We start from the raw sequence: 12,897 nt of genomic DNA, 5'->3' as shown, positions 1-12,897 counted from the left end.
CAGTACATTCATTCCACTGGATCAGCCTTTCGATATGCCTGAATTACAGACATATTGTGTTGAATATATAGAGGCACTTTGTTATTTAATTTTACTCCAAAGAATGTTTGAACATCTGTTGCCATATTACCTGCGAGATGAAGAACTTGCACATAAAATAGAACACCTGGGCGTTCTGAGGATTTTTCTCAAATGCAGTAAGCCAAACATCACAAGCTCTCTCAATCTGGGATGTCAGCAAGTACAAACTAACCAGAGCTTCCAACAGCTGACAATCCACAGGGCAAACTTTTAGAAGTGATTTACAAATCTCAATGGCTGCCTCCCACCTGGAATCAAAACAGTACAAAGAAAAAGAGTGAACAGTACACAAATGGCTTACTAAAAAGAGAAGCTTGTTGCAAATACATTTACTGTTCAGATCAAGCCACTGGCTTTAAGGGAAATGAACCCATCCCCTACATTTGAAACTACACTTTGGTATCAAGAACATTTTACAATGTACTGCAAGTGCACGGAGAGGACAGAACATTTGATACGTTGCTGTACTATCACATATCTCCATAAAAAAATAAAATGACATTTTGGCAACAAAAACCAAAATCCTCTTTACCTTTCTAGGAGCTTCTGCAAAAGAATCATATTCCTGTATAATGGAAGACAAATAACTACTTTTTCATCATTTTCAGGATTTTCACTTGTACAGGACTGAATGGCATCTAAAAGAGGAAAACACATTTACAGTTACAAAGACCAACAGGAGTCTTGTTGCATCTGAAGAATAAACACAACATGGTATGAGTTTTTTGTGGATAACAGCCCTCCCATCACTAGCCCCACAGATGTACATGTTATTCTTCAACCTTTGGGAAATTAAATTTTAAGAGGAAAAAAAACAAAAAAGCAATCTTGCCACACACTACTTGCATCCATAAAAGTTCAGACAGAGTGTCCCTGGGAATTAATATAGCCCTTTGTTTACACCTACAAGTAGTGTCAATAAGTCCAAGTCAGTCTATCTCTGTGGTGGCGAACCTTTGGCACTCCAGATGTTATGGACTACAATTCCCATGCTGGCAGGGGCTGATGGGAATTGTAGTCCATAACATCTGGAGTACCAAAGGTTTGCCACCACTGGACTCTATCTTAATATATGTGCTGTGCATATGAAAACTGGCTGCAATTCAATAAAGAAACACCCATCACTAATGATAAACAAAGTACTGTAGTGAGATTATTACAAATATACTGATGTATATTACCTCATATGAACTGATGTAATAAATTAATAACTTTTATTGGCAGAATTACCTTCAAAGACAGCTAACAACGTATCAGGATTAGTCTTTACGTCTTCAGCTTTTTTCCAAGGTATTAAAAACGGCTCTTTCTTCATGATTTTTGAAGGACTGCTATTTGCAGGGTCATAAAACTTGACAGGGAGGTCACCAAATTCAATCAAATGTATATAAGAAAGCCAAGCTAAGCAGCGGTCACTGATAGTGAGGTGTTGCACCACCACCTTATCATTTTCTGACTTCAGAGCATTCTAAGGAGGATGATAATGATAAACGTAAAACAGCAACCAAGGTAGCAGTACTATATCTGTTCTTCCAAATTTAAAAGGAATTCCACAGAATGAATTACAGGCTTTTTAAAGGATCGGTTCACTGTCACCCATGCATCTCCACTATATCTGTTACTGAAGCTGCTGAAAAACCTACTAGGTAAACTAGGTTTTCCTTTCTTGCAACGTATGAAAGTGCTTTTAAATAAAAGTGTTCCCTTTCTGAAACAGACCCTTACCTTTTGCGGGGGGGTGGGGGGGGGAGGGGTGGAATCAAGTCACATCTGACTTCTGGTGATCCCTGGTGGGGTTTTCCAGGTAAGACACATGGTTTGTCACTGCCTGCCTCTATGTCACAACCATGGTATTCCTTGGAAATCTCCCATCCAAACACATGCTAGGGCCAGTTTAGCTTCTGAGATTTGATGAGATCAGGCTAGTCTGGAGCTATCACAGGGACACCCTTGCTATCACTGCTGTTTTCTTATAATCAATAAGAGTGAAGTACCTGAGGGACTGCATCTCCCCATACTGTCCCACTAGAGCCCTCCGCTCCTCAGAGGAGCGTCTGCTGGAAATCTCCAGCCCAAAACAGATCCGGCTGGCCTCTACAAGGGCCAGGGCTTTCACAGTGTGGCCCCTACCTGGTGGAACAGGCTCCCTAAGGAAACCAGGGCCCTGCGGGACCTTCAAAGTTTCCACAGGGCCTGTAAAACGGACCTGTTCTGCCAGGCTTTAGGCCAGCCGGGATAGCCATCAGACCCTCATGTCATCCAGGCCCCCTGTGGATGGGATTGGAGGGAGGGAACTGTCACCATATTGATGGTTATAAATTACAGACTGGATTACTGTTTTATGTTTTATTTCATATATTAAATTATGATATACATCACCCTGAGCCTACTGGGGAGGGCGGTCTAAAAATATAATAAATGAATGAATGAATAATACTACATAGCATCATAAAAATATTAACACACAAAAAGCTACAATCATTTAAATGAATATAGGATCAGGTGTAGAACCATACACAAGTACCGGTACCTGGAATAATGCAACAGCATTTTGATTTCTTCCAGTAAAGATGCTTAAATGAACTCTGTACAGCAACATCTCCAGCAAGTGAAAAGAACGAAGATCAGAGTTTTCTTCACACTTTGGGGTTTCCATTAGGAACTGCAACATTCTCCTGCACACATAATCCTTTCCATCGAAGGAGTTTTCCAGGTCTAGAAACTGAACAGACAACATTTTAAAAGATACTACTATTTTACAGAAGGATATAACAATGTTTCCTTTTATTTCTATAGCTTTGTCCCACAGGTAGTTAATACATTTTGCTTGGCACTTTTGTTGGGAAAATTGGCATTTTAAGGGAACTTCCAGACGACTGCTTCCAACTGCAACTTCTTGCACTGCATGAAATGCTACTCTGAAAAGTCTTGATTTTCAGGAACCATACATCTGCAGGCTTGGAAGGGGTATATTTCGATGTCTACATTTCCATGAGTTGGAACTACAAACTGCAAAGGTGCTTGCAGACAAAAACCTCTCCTGTTTTTGCCAGCAGCCCACAGCAAATCTTAGTAAGCTGTTGCTTGGGGTCTGGGGAGACTCATTAACAAACTGCACTAAGGGACACTGCCACAATTTCCTCACCTCATCTAGTGTGCCACCTAGTGTGACACTTTTGGGGAGTTGAGGAGCCTCACAAGGCAGTTTTTTGGGGATCACAGAGAGATTGTTGGGGAAAGATGGGAAAGATCAAAATCCAGGAGTACCTTCCACTTGCAGTTCACAGTATGCAACCCTATGTTCCTGCCCTGTGTTAGGGAATGGCAAATATAGTAATACATGCAAACAAGAGAACATTGAGTAATGGAATACATCTTGAACTTTTAAAACAGAAGTCATTTAAACAAAAGTCTATAGGTACGTAACACATAGTGCATTGTATGTATAAATCCCCTACCCACCATCAATTTTGGTGCACGTGTCAAATTTGAAGAGATCAAACTTACAGTCCACCAGATCTTATAACTAGGAGCATATTCCACTGCAGTCTCACACATTTCTTGAACCTCTTCCTTGGTTCCCCTATTTGAAAACAGCTTGAGGTAATGACACCAAATTTCAGAATTTTCTTTGTTGTTTTCTAGAGCTCGGGCCAAAACATTTAAAGCAGAATCCAAGCATTCTGATGATGGTCTGTAGTAAATAGGCAAAAAAAACCGAGAAAATATTGTACATTTTGTACTCACATTCAAAGTTTAATGGAACACAAAACTCCTCTCCTCCCAGGTGCTACCTTCTCTCTTGTATTTCATGTACAGTTGGTGGGATGTGAGGAAAGCAAAATCACTCGGGTGAGATAAGGGGGGCGGGGGGAACAGATAGATTCCTTGAAAGTTATGGTGATGGAAAGTAGTCTAGGCATCTTCATGGCTAGAAAAAGAAAGGAAAGATGCTGGAAAGAGCATTCTTTCCAGCAGGGAGAGCCAATATGCTAGCCCTTTGATTAGTTAACACCTCTTGATGGAGGGTGCAAGTTTGGCAGGCTGGAGCCCCAAAGATTAGCACCCAGATTAGCACCCCAGTATGCTAATGAGAAGTGGGGTTTGAAAAAAGGGGGGCTGCTCCTTTGTTTGGAGCTCCTTCTTGGTTCAAGCTCGGAGGGGGGGGGACCCTTGAAGCCTTTTTTTTTGCCATGAGCAATGACACAGAGGAATGATGCTAAAGAGACTTGCAGAAGCTGTCTAACCCCTGAAAGGAAAAACAGTCATTCAGCTGAGCCAACAGGAGTTCTGCTCCGGCTCCAATCATCTTTGAGAAGGGGGAGGAGATGGTAGCAGGAACAAAGAGGAGTTGAGTTCTGCCTCAGAGAGACAGCATTAATAGCTCAGATCTGGCTCAGGAAAAAAAGCAGGGCGTGGGGTAGCTCTGCCTGGTAGTGCGGCAAAGTAGTTTAGCTCTAACTTTCGGAAAGAAGAGGCTGCTGAATTGTTAGGCCTGTCTCTGGTGATGAGCAGACCTTGTACAACTCAGTCTGACTCTGGTAAAAGAAAAGCTGGTATGGGTGGAATCCTGAGTGTGATAGAGGATGCACCAGAATGGCTAGTCAATAAAAGTATGTTTGTGTCTGACAGCATTGTAGAAAAGTCCAACTACACTCTCAAATCATAACCAGTTTACATTTTTGTGCCTCAGCCAGGTTTCTACTTTATCAGCTGCTGGCTTGTTTCTTTAAAACCAACCTTTAAATAAATCTTCTTAGTTGCCTATATAGAAATCCAGCCTTGGTGATCTCAATCTCCCTGCACACCACAAAAATTACCTCACAATAACGAACCTGAGGCCTGAACACTTGCTACCTGCTGAGGGCAAGGTCTATAGTTCAAAACAAATCTAGATCCCAAAAATCTTAGGAGGCTGTGTGCATGAGGCTGTGTGCATCCTCTCAGCAGGGGAAAAGGCTTGTCACACTAGTCTTGCCCCACAACATGACAGAGACCACGAGAAGCACTTAACCCCAAACTTAAAAGTAAAAGGTGCAGGTGGTTTGCAGTCAATACTCTCAGGGCATCTTCTAGTTCCAGCTGGGAAGGTTTGCAATCTTGTGTCATTGCTTCTATCACCAGCATTTTAGAAAAGTTCTTAGATCGCTCCATTACCCCCATAGCCATTTAACCATCTCTATCTCAAAATACACCTCATTTGTTTAGATATTTATACCCAACTTTTTCCCCAATAAGGACCCACAACAGCTCATATTAGTTTTTCACTCGTCCATTTATCCTCACAATAACTCTGAGAGGTAGGCCAAATGGACAGCGTGTCTGGCCTAAGGAAGCCAGTAAGCCTCCAGGGAAGACGAGGACTTGAGTCCAGACCTCCCAGATCTTTGTCTGATACTAGCCACTACAACACACTGACACAAATTTTATTTGGTACTTCAAACATCAAATTGCCTTGCACTAGAATCCCGGATCTGGCCTGGAAATCTACAACCGCTGCAAACTACACCATCTTAACTAAATTTTTTAAAACATTCTCCATCCTCACACAACAGCCACTCACTAGCTCCACTGTGAAGTGAATCATGCCTTGAATGTATGTATCGCAATATTTTATTGTTAATATTCTGAACCACTAAGAGCTTCCAGTGACCTAACAAATTTTCACAATTGCTTTCAAATAATAACCAACTTGAGGCCTAGCCAAAGAAGCAAAGGATCATTTAAAGCTAGTGGGGGGGGGGGGGGGGGACTACAACAGCACCAATGACAGCTCAAACAGAAAGTGCAGCTCAATTGTTTGTGAGCTAAGAATTACCTACCCTTCATTTTGATTCAGATATTTATATGCCAATTTGATCCACAGCTGAACATCACAAGGGTTCTCAAGAACACTTGCCTCCAGGTTAGCAATGTCATCTGTTTCATTTGTAAAATACCTAACATCATCCGGAGTCACAACAGCATCCAGAGTGGGCACGTTAATTTTGTTCTCAACCGTTGGAGCTGCAAATAAAAACCATTTTTAAAATACGCCACAATTTCCATATTTGAAATCCAACTCCCATTTTTATTCAGGCAACTCACTACTTTTGTGAAAAGAGATCTTTTTTCCAAATTTGAACAGATATGCATTAGTGAGAAAGGTGACCATGGCGATTCTCAAGAGCAAAAGACTGCCTTCCATTGAAAAAGACGGGTTGGAACTTACTCTTTTCAGTGGCACGAGGCCGTTCACTGACCATTAGGTCATGCCACTACTGTCCAGGCAGGGCTCTGAAAGTTTCTGTTTCCCTCCTGGAATGATAAGGGGCCCTCTTTCCTCTCTCTTCCAGGAGCAATATGCTCTGCTCCACCTGAAAATATATACTTTTCACTCCCGCATTTGGGTTGGTAAAGGTGAATGACTCTGCCACACTGAAGAGAAAATATCTTCATAAGTTGTAACCTGTCCCAGAGGGTCTCCATCTTCACTGATAGTTATATGTCCAAGCTATGACCCAGGATAGAAATACCCCAACAGTATTACAATATTAACCTTAATGATTGTACTGATTTTCCTCTATTCTCACCATAGGATTCCTGATGGACCACCTGCTGAAAGACTCTACAACCCAAAGCTACGTCAGTTGAAACCTGAAAGTCTAGCCTGTAGAGCCACACGAATGTCAAAAAAGACGACCAAGGTGCAATTTTGCAGATTTCACTTACAGATGCACCTGTCACACAAGCAATTGAGGTCGCCACTGCTCTGATCAAATGAGAGACAACATTTCCTGGGGACTGTAATACAAGGGCCTCATAAGCCAATTTTACACATAAAGTAACCAACTGAACACTTTTCTCCCTATGTTTTTCCTTCCATCTGTACTTATGAAAGCAACCGTTCTTGCCAAATAAAACACTAAGGCTTTACGATCATCTATCTGTGCCATTCCTTATCATTTCAATGGACTGGATTAGAGCAAAAGAAAAGAAGTACAACTGGCTGGCTTAAGTGAAACCCCAAGTTTACCTTAGGGACAAAGGAAGGTTGCAGATTTTGGTTGCAGAGAGTGTTGGAAGAAGTTGGGAGGGGAGAGGAAAATTCTATCCAATAGCTACCTCAGATTGCTCACTATCTCTGACCAAGTCTCTTGAAAACAATTTAGTCAACCCCCAACAATGTAGTCAGGCGGAGGATGATTTTGGAGTTGTGCGGCTGTCTTGTTCATTGAAGATGTTTTGGAATTGGTGACCTTGTTTTCAGCCCCTGAAGAAAGAGGTTCCACCCTTTCTAAACAGTTTGTAGTTCTTAGATTTGTAGGAAGGACGAAAGGAATGAAAAGAGTATGAGCCCTTGTCATTTTGGTCCTTGTCCTTAACAGATGATGATGAAGAAAAGGGCATGTCTGCACTAAGACGTTCTCTGGGACTGCATCTGAAAAGTAACTTGTGAGAAAATTTCTCTACCAATAAGTTAGCCTAGGTCATGTTGTTCACCTTCCAGGCTTTCAGCCAAAGGATTCTGTGGACCAGCATTGTTGCTGCCTGAGACCTGTCACAAAACTGTATCGCATCCTGGGATAAGTCAGCAATAAATTGAGAGATATGTTGCACCTTCAATAGAAACCTCTTAAGTGCTGCTTGGATTGAACTCAGGTTCCTCTGTGAGGTTGTCTGCCCAGATGACAGAGGGTCTAGAGAAGTTGGACAAAATTCCCAAGGCTCTGATGGTCAGAGATGCTGCTTCAAAAGCTTTCTTGAGGGCTATCTCATTTTTGTGGTCTAAGGAGTCTTTGAGAGCATTTTCATCATCCTTTGGTAAAATTTCCCATGTGTAATACAGTCACTGGGCCATCAATGAGGGGCACCTTTAATTCGTGCATGGCCTCCTCTGTCAAGATATTATGCCTTTTGGCAATCACATCCAGGGTAGTTCCATAGCCCACTGTCCCTTGATGATTTTGAGAAATGGTAAAAGACAGCCTGAGATTAGGTTTGTCGGTTATTTAAATGGTGTCATATTGTTCTGAGTCATCAGATGGCACTGTTGAGCTAGACTTTTTGACCAGGTAGTTTAGAGCTGTGATGACTGGGGGAAAGCCTTGAGGTTTCACCTTGAGATTCCTCCTCATCCCCAGACCACTCTCCATTTTCTCTGTCCGAGCCCAAGGTTTCAGATCTACCAGAGAAAGAATCTTCCAAACCCATCTCACCGTCAGAGTAATGGGGACGATGGGTTTTCCTGAGGATGTTTCTGTCTTTTAACAGAACACACAGATTCTTCTTCCTTCCCTTCAGTGGTATAATCAGGGGAAGGAGATCATCTCCCCCCCTTCATGTGATCTCATTTTGGTATGGCCCGATGATCTTCCCAATGACACTGTGAGTTGGACATGGCAGCATTTTGAGTTTCCAGGCTTTTTGTCCCCTCTGCAGTCGATCTTGCGTGCCTTAGTTGCTGCATCAGCAGCTGTTGAATCAGATTCCATGGGAACATTCCTGCCCAATCCACATTTTGCCCAGTGACTGGGGCCATGGAAAAGGATGGCAGTGACACAATGATGAAGTTTCCCACCAAAAGTGTGCCTACGGAGCTAGCATTCCCTGACCGGCGTGGGTCCCCTGCAATGATGGTCCTGGGCTCTAAAGGTCCCTGTCCCATTGCCGTAAATGCTGCTGCACAGGTAGAAGGGGCCAGCTCACCAAAAGGACAAGGAGTAGATCGCTCCTTGTTGCACTGGGAAATGGTTTATTATTATTATTATTATTATTATTATTATTATTATTATAATTACAATTAATTATTATTATTCCTTAATTATTAGTGAGTATTATTCATTATTATGTATGTATTATTATTATTATTGGGTTTATAGACTGCCCTCCCCCGGAGGAGGCCGGTGAACAGCATATAAATAGTTCAATACCAGTTTCAATATTAATAGGCCTGGGAGGTCACATGATGCTGCCACTGGTCTCAGTGAAGAGGAGGTAGCGGGTTGGGGCTGCTAAGGAAAAGAAGAACATCTGGTCCCTGTCACCCCAGGCAATTTCAGCCGAGCTGCCTCCAAGCCCATTGATTTTTCTGGGAAAGGTGACTTGTTACTTGTTGCTTTTTTCTTCTTTGCCTCCACAGCCACAGAGGAGCATGATTTTATTTTGTCCTCCGCTATTCTGTAGAGCTACTCCAAATAGTGACCTGTCTGGACACAGGGCTATGAAAACTGGAAGAGAGAGGATGGACGGCCCTTAGTTGTTCTGGGAGGGAAACAGAAACTTTCATAACCCTGCCTAAACAGTAGAGGCATGACCTAACTGTCACTGTATGATGGAACCCCACTGAAAGAGAACCAGTTTACCTTTAGAATGGAAAACCAAACTGAACAAGAACTGGGTCTTGTTGGACAGTAAACAACTAACAAATGGCAGATAATAAAAGTCTACTGGAAGTTTCACTAAACATAATTACCGTTCTTCAGATTCTTACAGAATTCAGTGCTGAATCAAAACTGTAATTAGTGCTACAGATTTAAGATTACTTCTGGTTATTAGCAGCTGAGCGTTAGCAGCATATGACTTTGAATAATGAAATATCTTCTACAGGCTGCTGCTAACCAGTACTTCAAATGCACAGCCTACAAAAGCTCTACAAGGGTTCCCAAACAGGCACGTATTAAACATCATCTAAGAAGAAGTATACCTTTCAGACTACTGACTCAATGAAGCTAGAAGGGTGTAATAATGCTCAGGATCACTCAGGAAGTTTTAACTAAGCAGGAGAAGGATAGGTCAAAAACAAAATAGAACAAAGACAGAAAACAAGTAACTGTTCAAGTAAATATTTTCCCTCACAATTTCATTCACAAATTCCAACAGTACATATTTAGTTGCAATATATTCAACTTACCATATTTAATAGGGCCAGAGGACTGTTCCTCTTCACTGCTAGAACCACTGTCCAAAGTGCTTTTTTTCCAGTACTTGGGCTTCCATTTCCTTTTCTCTTTCCAGGTTGTAAATGGAGGAGCTGTCAGCAACCACAGTAAAATTGAATAATGTAACATATTATTATATAAAAGCAAAGCAGAATTCCTATCCTACGATATCAGTATACTGAAGTTACTAAGGGCTTTATAGAAAGATCTGCACAATGCCCTGGAATCCTCTGTAAACTAATAAACTATTATAAGAGCCATGTTGATGTATCCTAAAAGTTACTTACTGTGTCCTTTGCTTTCGTTGACGTTACTAACAAGAAGTACAGCCATTTGATCCATGGACATGCGATCTTTGTTTACACCAAAAAGTTTCTCAATATATTTTTCTGAAATGAGATAGATGCAACTCCAGACACATGTTTCCATTTATATTTTACATTAATGCTTTCATATACTCAAGAATAATTACAGAAACTTTGGGGGGAAAAACCTACAAGCAAGCAGGACTTAAAATTGGCACCAATTATAGGTAATCATAATAAAAAGTATTAGTTTACATACAAACTTTGGTCACTATTTTAAATAAGCTGTTTTCCAAGAATCGAAGGTTTCTAAGATACTAAGGCAGGGGTGGCCAAACTTCAGCTTGTGAGTCACATAGAGCTCTTTGCCACATAATGTGCAGCTCGCAGCCAGGGAGGATGGCCAGTGAAGTGGGTTTCCCCCTCTCCTTGTGTGTCTCTTGCTGTGCACATGCTTTCCCATTGCCGTGCTGCCATACTTTGCTATGGGGCAGGGAGGGTGGAAGAGGCAGCAAGAGTCTTGAGCATGGAGAGGTCCCAAGAGGCAGAAGTGCCCAAGGCCCCATATTCCTGTAATTTGTAAAGCCTTGACAATGTATCAGCCAGATTTTAAACAGTTCACAGCAAAGATGGAGACATACAATATTTCTACTAGCAGTAATAGCCAGGAACCGTCTCTAAGTTACATATTATTCTCCATGTTTTGTGTAATATTTGGTCATATCTTTCAGATCTTAAACATCTGAAGTTTATTCTATATGGGTCTTACACTAAGCAAGTTTGGCCACTCCTACATTAGGGGTAGAAGAAATTTGAAATATGTTCTGATTAGAAAGAAGCCTGCATTAAGAAACTACATGCCCTATAACAGCCTTTAAAAGCAATTTTTCTTGACGCAAGTAAACAGGGCACATGCTTTCATGAAAGAAACAGCATACCTGTTGCAGTGCTTATCTCTTCATCAGAACTTGTTTCTGAACACCCTATCAAAGCTAAATCGTAAGAAAGAATATCTTCAAACAGCTGCCTTCGGCTGAGGGTGCAATCTTTCATGTGTTGCCTTTAAAAAGAAATAATCCAACTAACAACCAGTTTCCACAAAAAAAAAAGAACAGAAAAAATGGGAATTCTACAATTCTACTTACAAAGCTAATTTATAAGCTCATTCAGATAATAACAAAACCCCACAATGGTGAAATACAGGGATACATGCAGTTGTAAAACCTGGTGCCAGCATAAACCCAGCCCTGTCACCACGAGCTTTCTGAAATTATTTTATTTGTCTTCTCCTCTGCCCCTTGGCTTGTGACCAGCCTATCCTGACTGTTAAACTTAAAGACTTAAAGTTCCAGCAAGCCCTTGGCTACTGAGAGGATCCTTCAACTCTTGTGCTGGGTGGGGTGGTGGTGGTGGTGGTGGGTGAGAGAGAGAGAGAGAGAGAGAGAGAGAGAGAGAGAGAGAGAGAGAGGCCCTTTCCGCACAGGCCAAATACAGTGCCCTGGGGACGGCAAAAACACCGTCCCCAGGGAGCTGTTCACACAGAGGGCGTAGCTGCTTTGCAGCTGCCCCGCCCGAGCAGCGCGAAGCCACCATTTTCCGACCTCGCTTCCCCAGCGAGGTTTTTGGAAAACGGCGGCTTCGAGCCGCTGCCGTGCGAACGGCAGCCCGGCTCAAAGGCGCCCTCCCCCCCCTTGTCACCATCCACCTACCGTGTCTGTGGCCGTCCAGTGCGTCGCCAAGCCCTGGGGACACGCCCCCCTGCCGAGGCGACGCTGGAGCAGAGCCAGCACCCGAGGAGCAGGGGCTCCCAGAGCCTGTCCAAAGGCACTGGCGGCGATAAACCAGAAACCACAGGCCGCGGCCGCTCCAGCCGAGCACTCCGTGGTAGCCGTCATTCCCGAAGCTGTCCAGAAGTGTGGAGACCGTTGCGTTGTAGAACCGGGTCCTAAAGGTTGTGTTGGCGTGCGTATCACGCCCGATAGCCCTACCCCAATCGTGGCCGTGCACAGAGAGAGAGAGAGAGAGAGGACAAGACAAATGAGATCAAAAAATAAGCATGAACAGGCTGCTTAGCACTATCATATTATTACTGTGAAGGTAAACAAGTCCAGAAAAGTAAAGCCTCTGGAATAACAGAGAACATACAGTGAAACTGATCAATCTGCTACCACTGGCCTTTAGCCTATTATTACTGATTCAATCAAAACACTTCTGTCTACTACCGTCTATTATCTTGCTGCATTCCTCCAATTCCAAATGTTTTGTTATTTACTCCTGGCTCTTACCTCAACAGCTGTCGTCATCATCTCAATTTCATGTTCAGTTTATGTATCTGGAGGTGTCCCCAACATATATCCTGGGACCTCATTTTTGCCCTGTTCCACAAGCTTCTCTCTCTAAATCTCCTTTAGGACACTGCATAAATCTCTGCATGGGATTTTTCTTTGGTTCCTTGCCAATCTCTACCATCTAGGATGTCAAACCCTCCTGTAGTTCTGAATTCTGCTTGGATCAACAGTTAGCTGGATAATTTTCTACTCAGATGTTCCCAAGCACAATAAAGACAAAGTATATCTTCTGCCTTTGTCCTG

The 12,897-nt window shown here is 42.5% G+C and overlaps 1 protein-coding gene across 2 annotated transcripts in view; it reads right to left on the bottom strand.

Moving 5' to 3' along the window:
* ZFC3H1 (zinc finger C3H1-type containing) overlaps positions 1-12,897 on the bottom strand; it is a 48,972-nt gene that overhangs the window by 12,818 nt on the left and 23,257 nt on the right. For both annotated transcript variants that reach the window (XM_048500201.1, XM_048500202.1), the window contains exons 18-26: positions 11,245-11,366; positions 10,289-10,390; positions 9,974-10,093; positions 5,904-6,087; positions 3,589-3,775; positions 2,612-2,803; positions 1,312-1,549; positions 614-719; positions 131-329 (exon numbers count right to left, since the gene is read on the bottom strand). In XM_048500201.1, the coding sequence (XP_048356158.1) occupies positions 131-329; positions 614-719; positions 1,312-1,549; positions 2,612-2,803; positions 3,589-3,775; positions 5,904-6,087; positions 9,974-10,093; positions 10,289-10,390; positions 11,245-11,366 (1,450 nt within the window). The remainder of the gene's footprint in view (positions 1-130; positions 330-613; positions 720-1,311; positions 1,550-2,611; positions 2,804-3,588; positions 3,776-5,903; positions 6,088-9,973; positions 10,094-10,288; positions 10,391-11,244; positions 11,367-12,897) is intronic.

The sequence above is a fragment of the Sphaerodactylus townsendi genome, linkage group LG06 (assembly GCF_021028975.2).
Source record: "Sphaerodactylus townsendi isolate TG3544 linkage group LG06, MPM_Stown_v2.3, whole genome shotgun sequence".
NCBI lineage: Eukaryota > Metazoa > Chordata > Lepidosauria > Squamata > Sphaerodactylidae > Sphaerodactylus > Sphaerodactylus townsendi.
The sequence above is the reverse complement of the archived record's forward strand: the minus strand, read 5'-3'. Positions and strand labels throughout refer to the sequence as shown.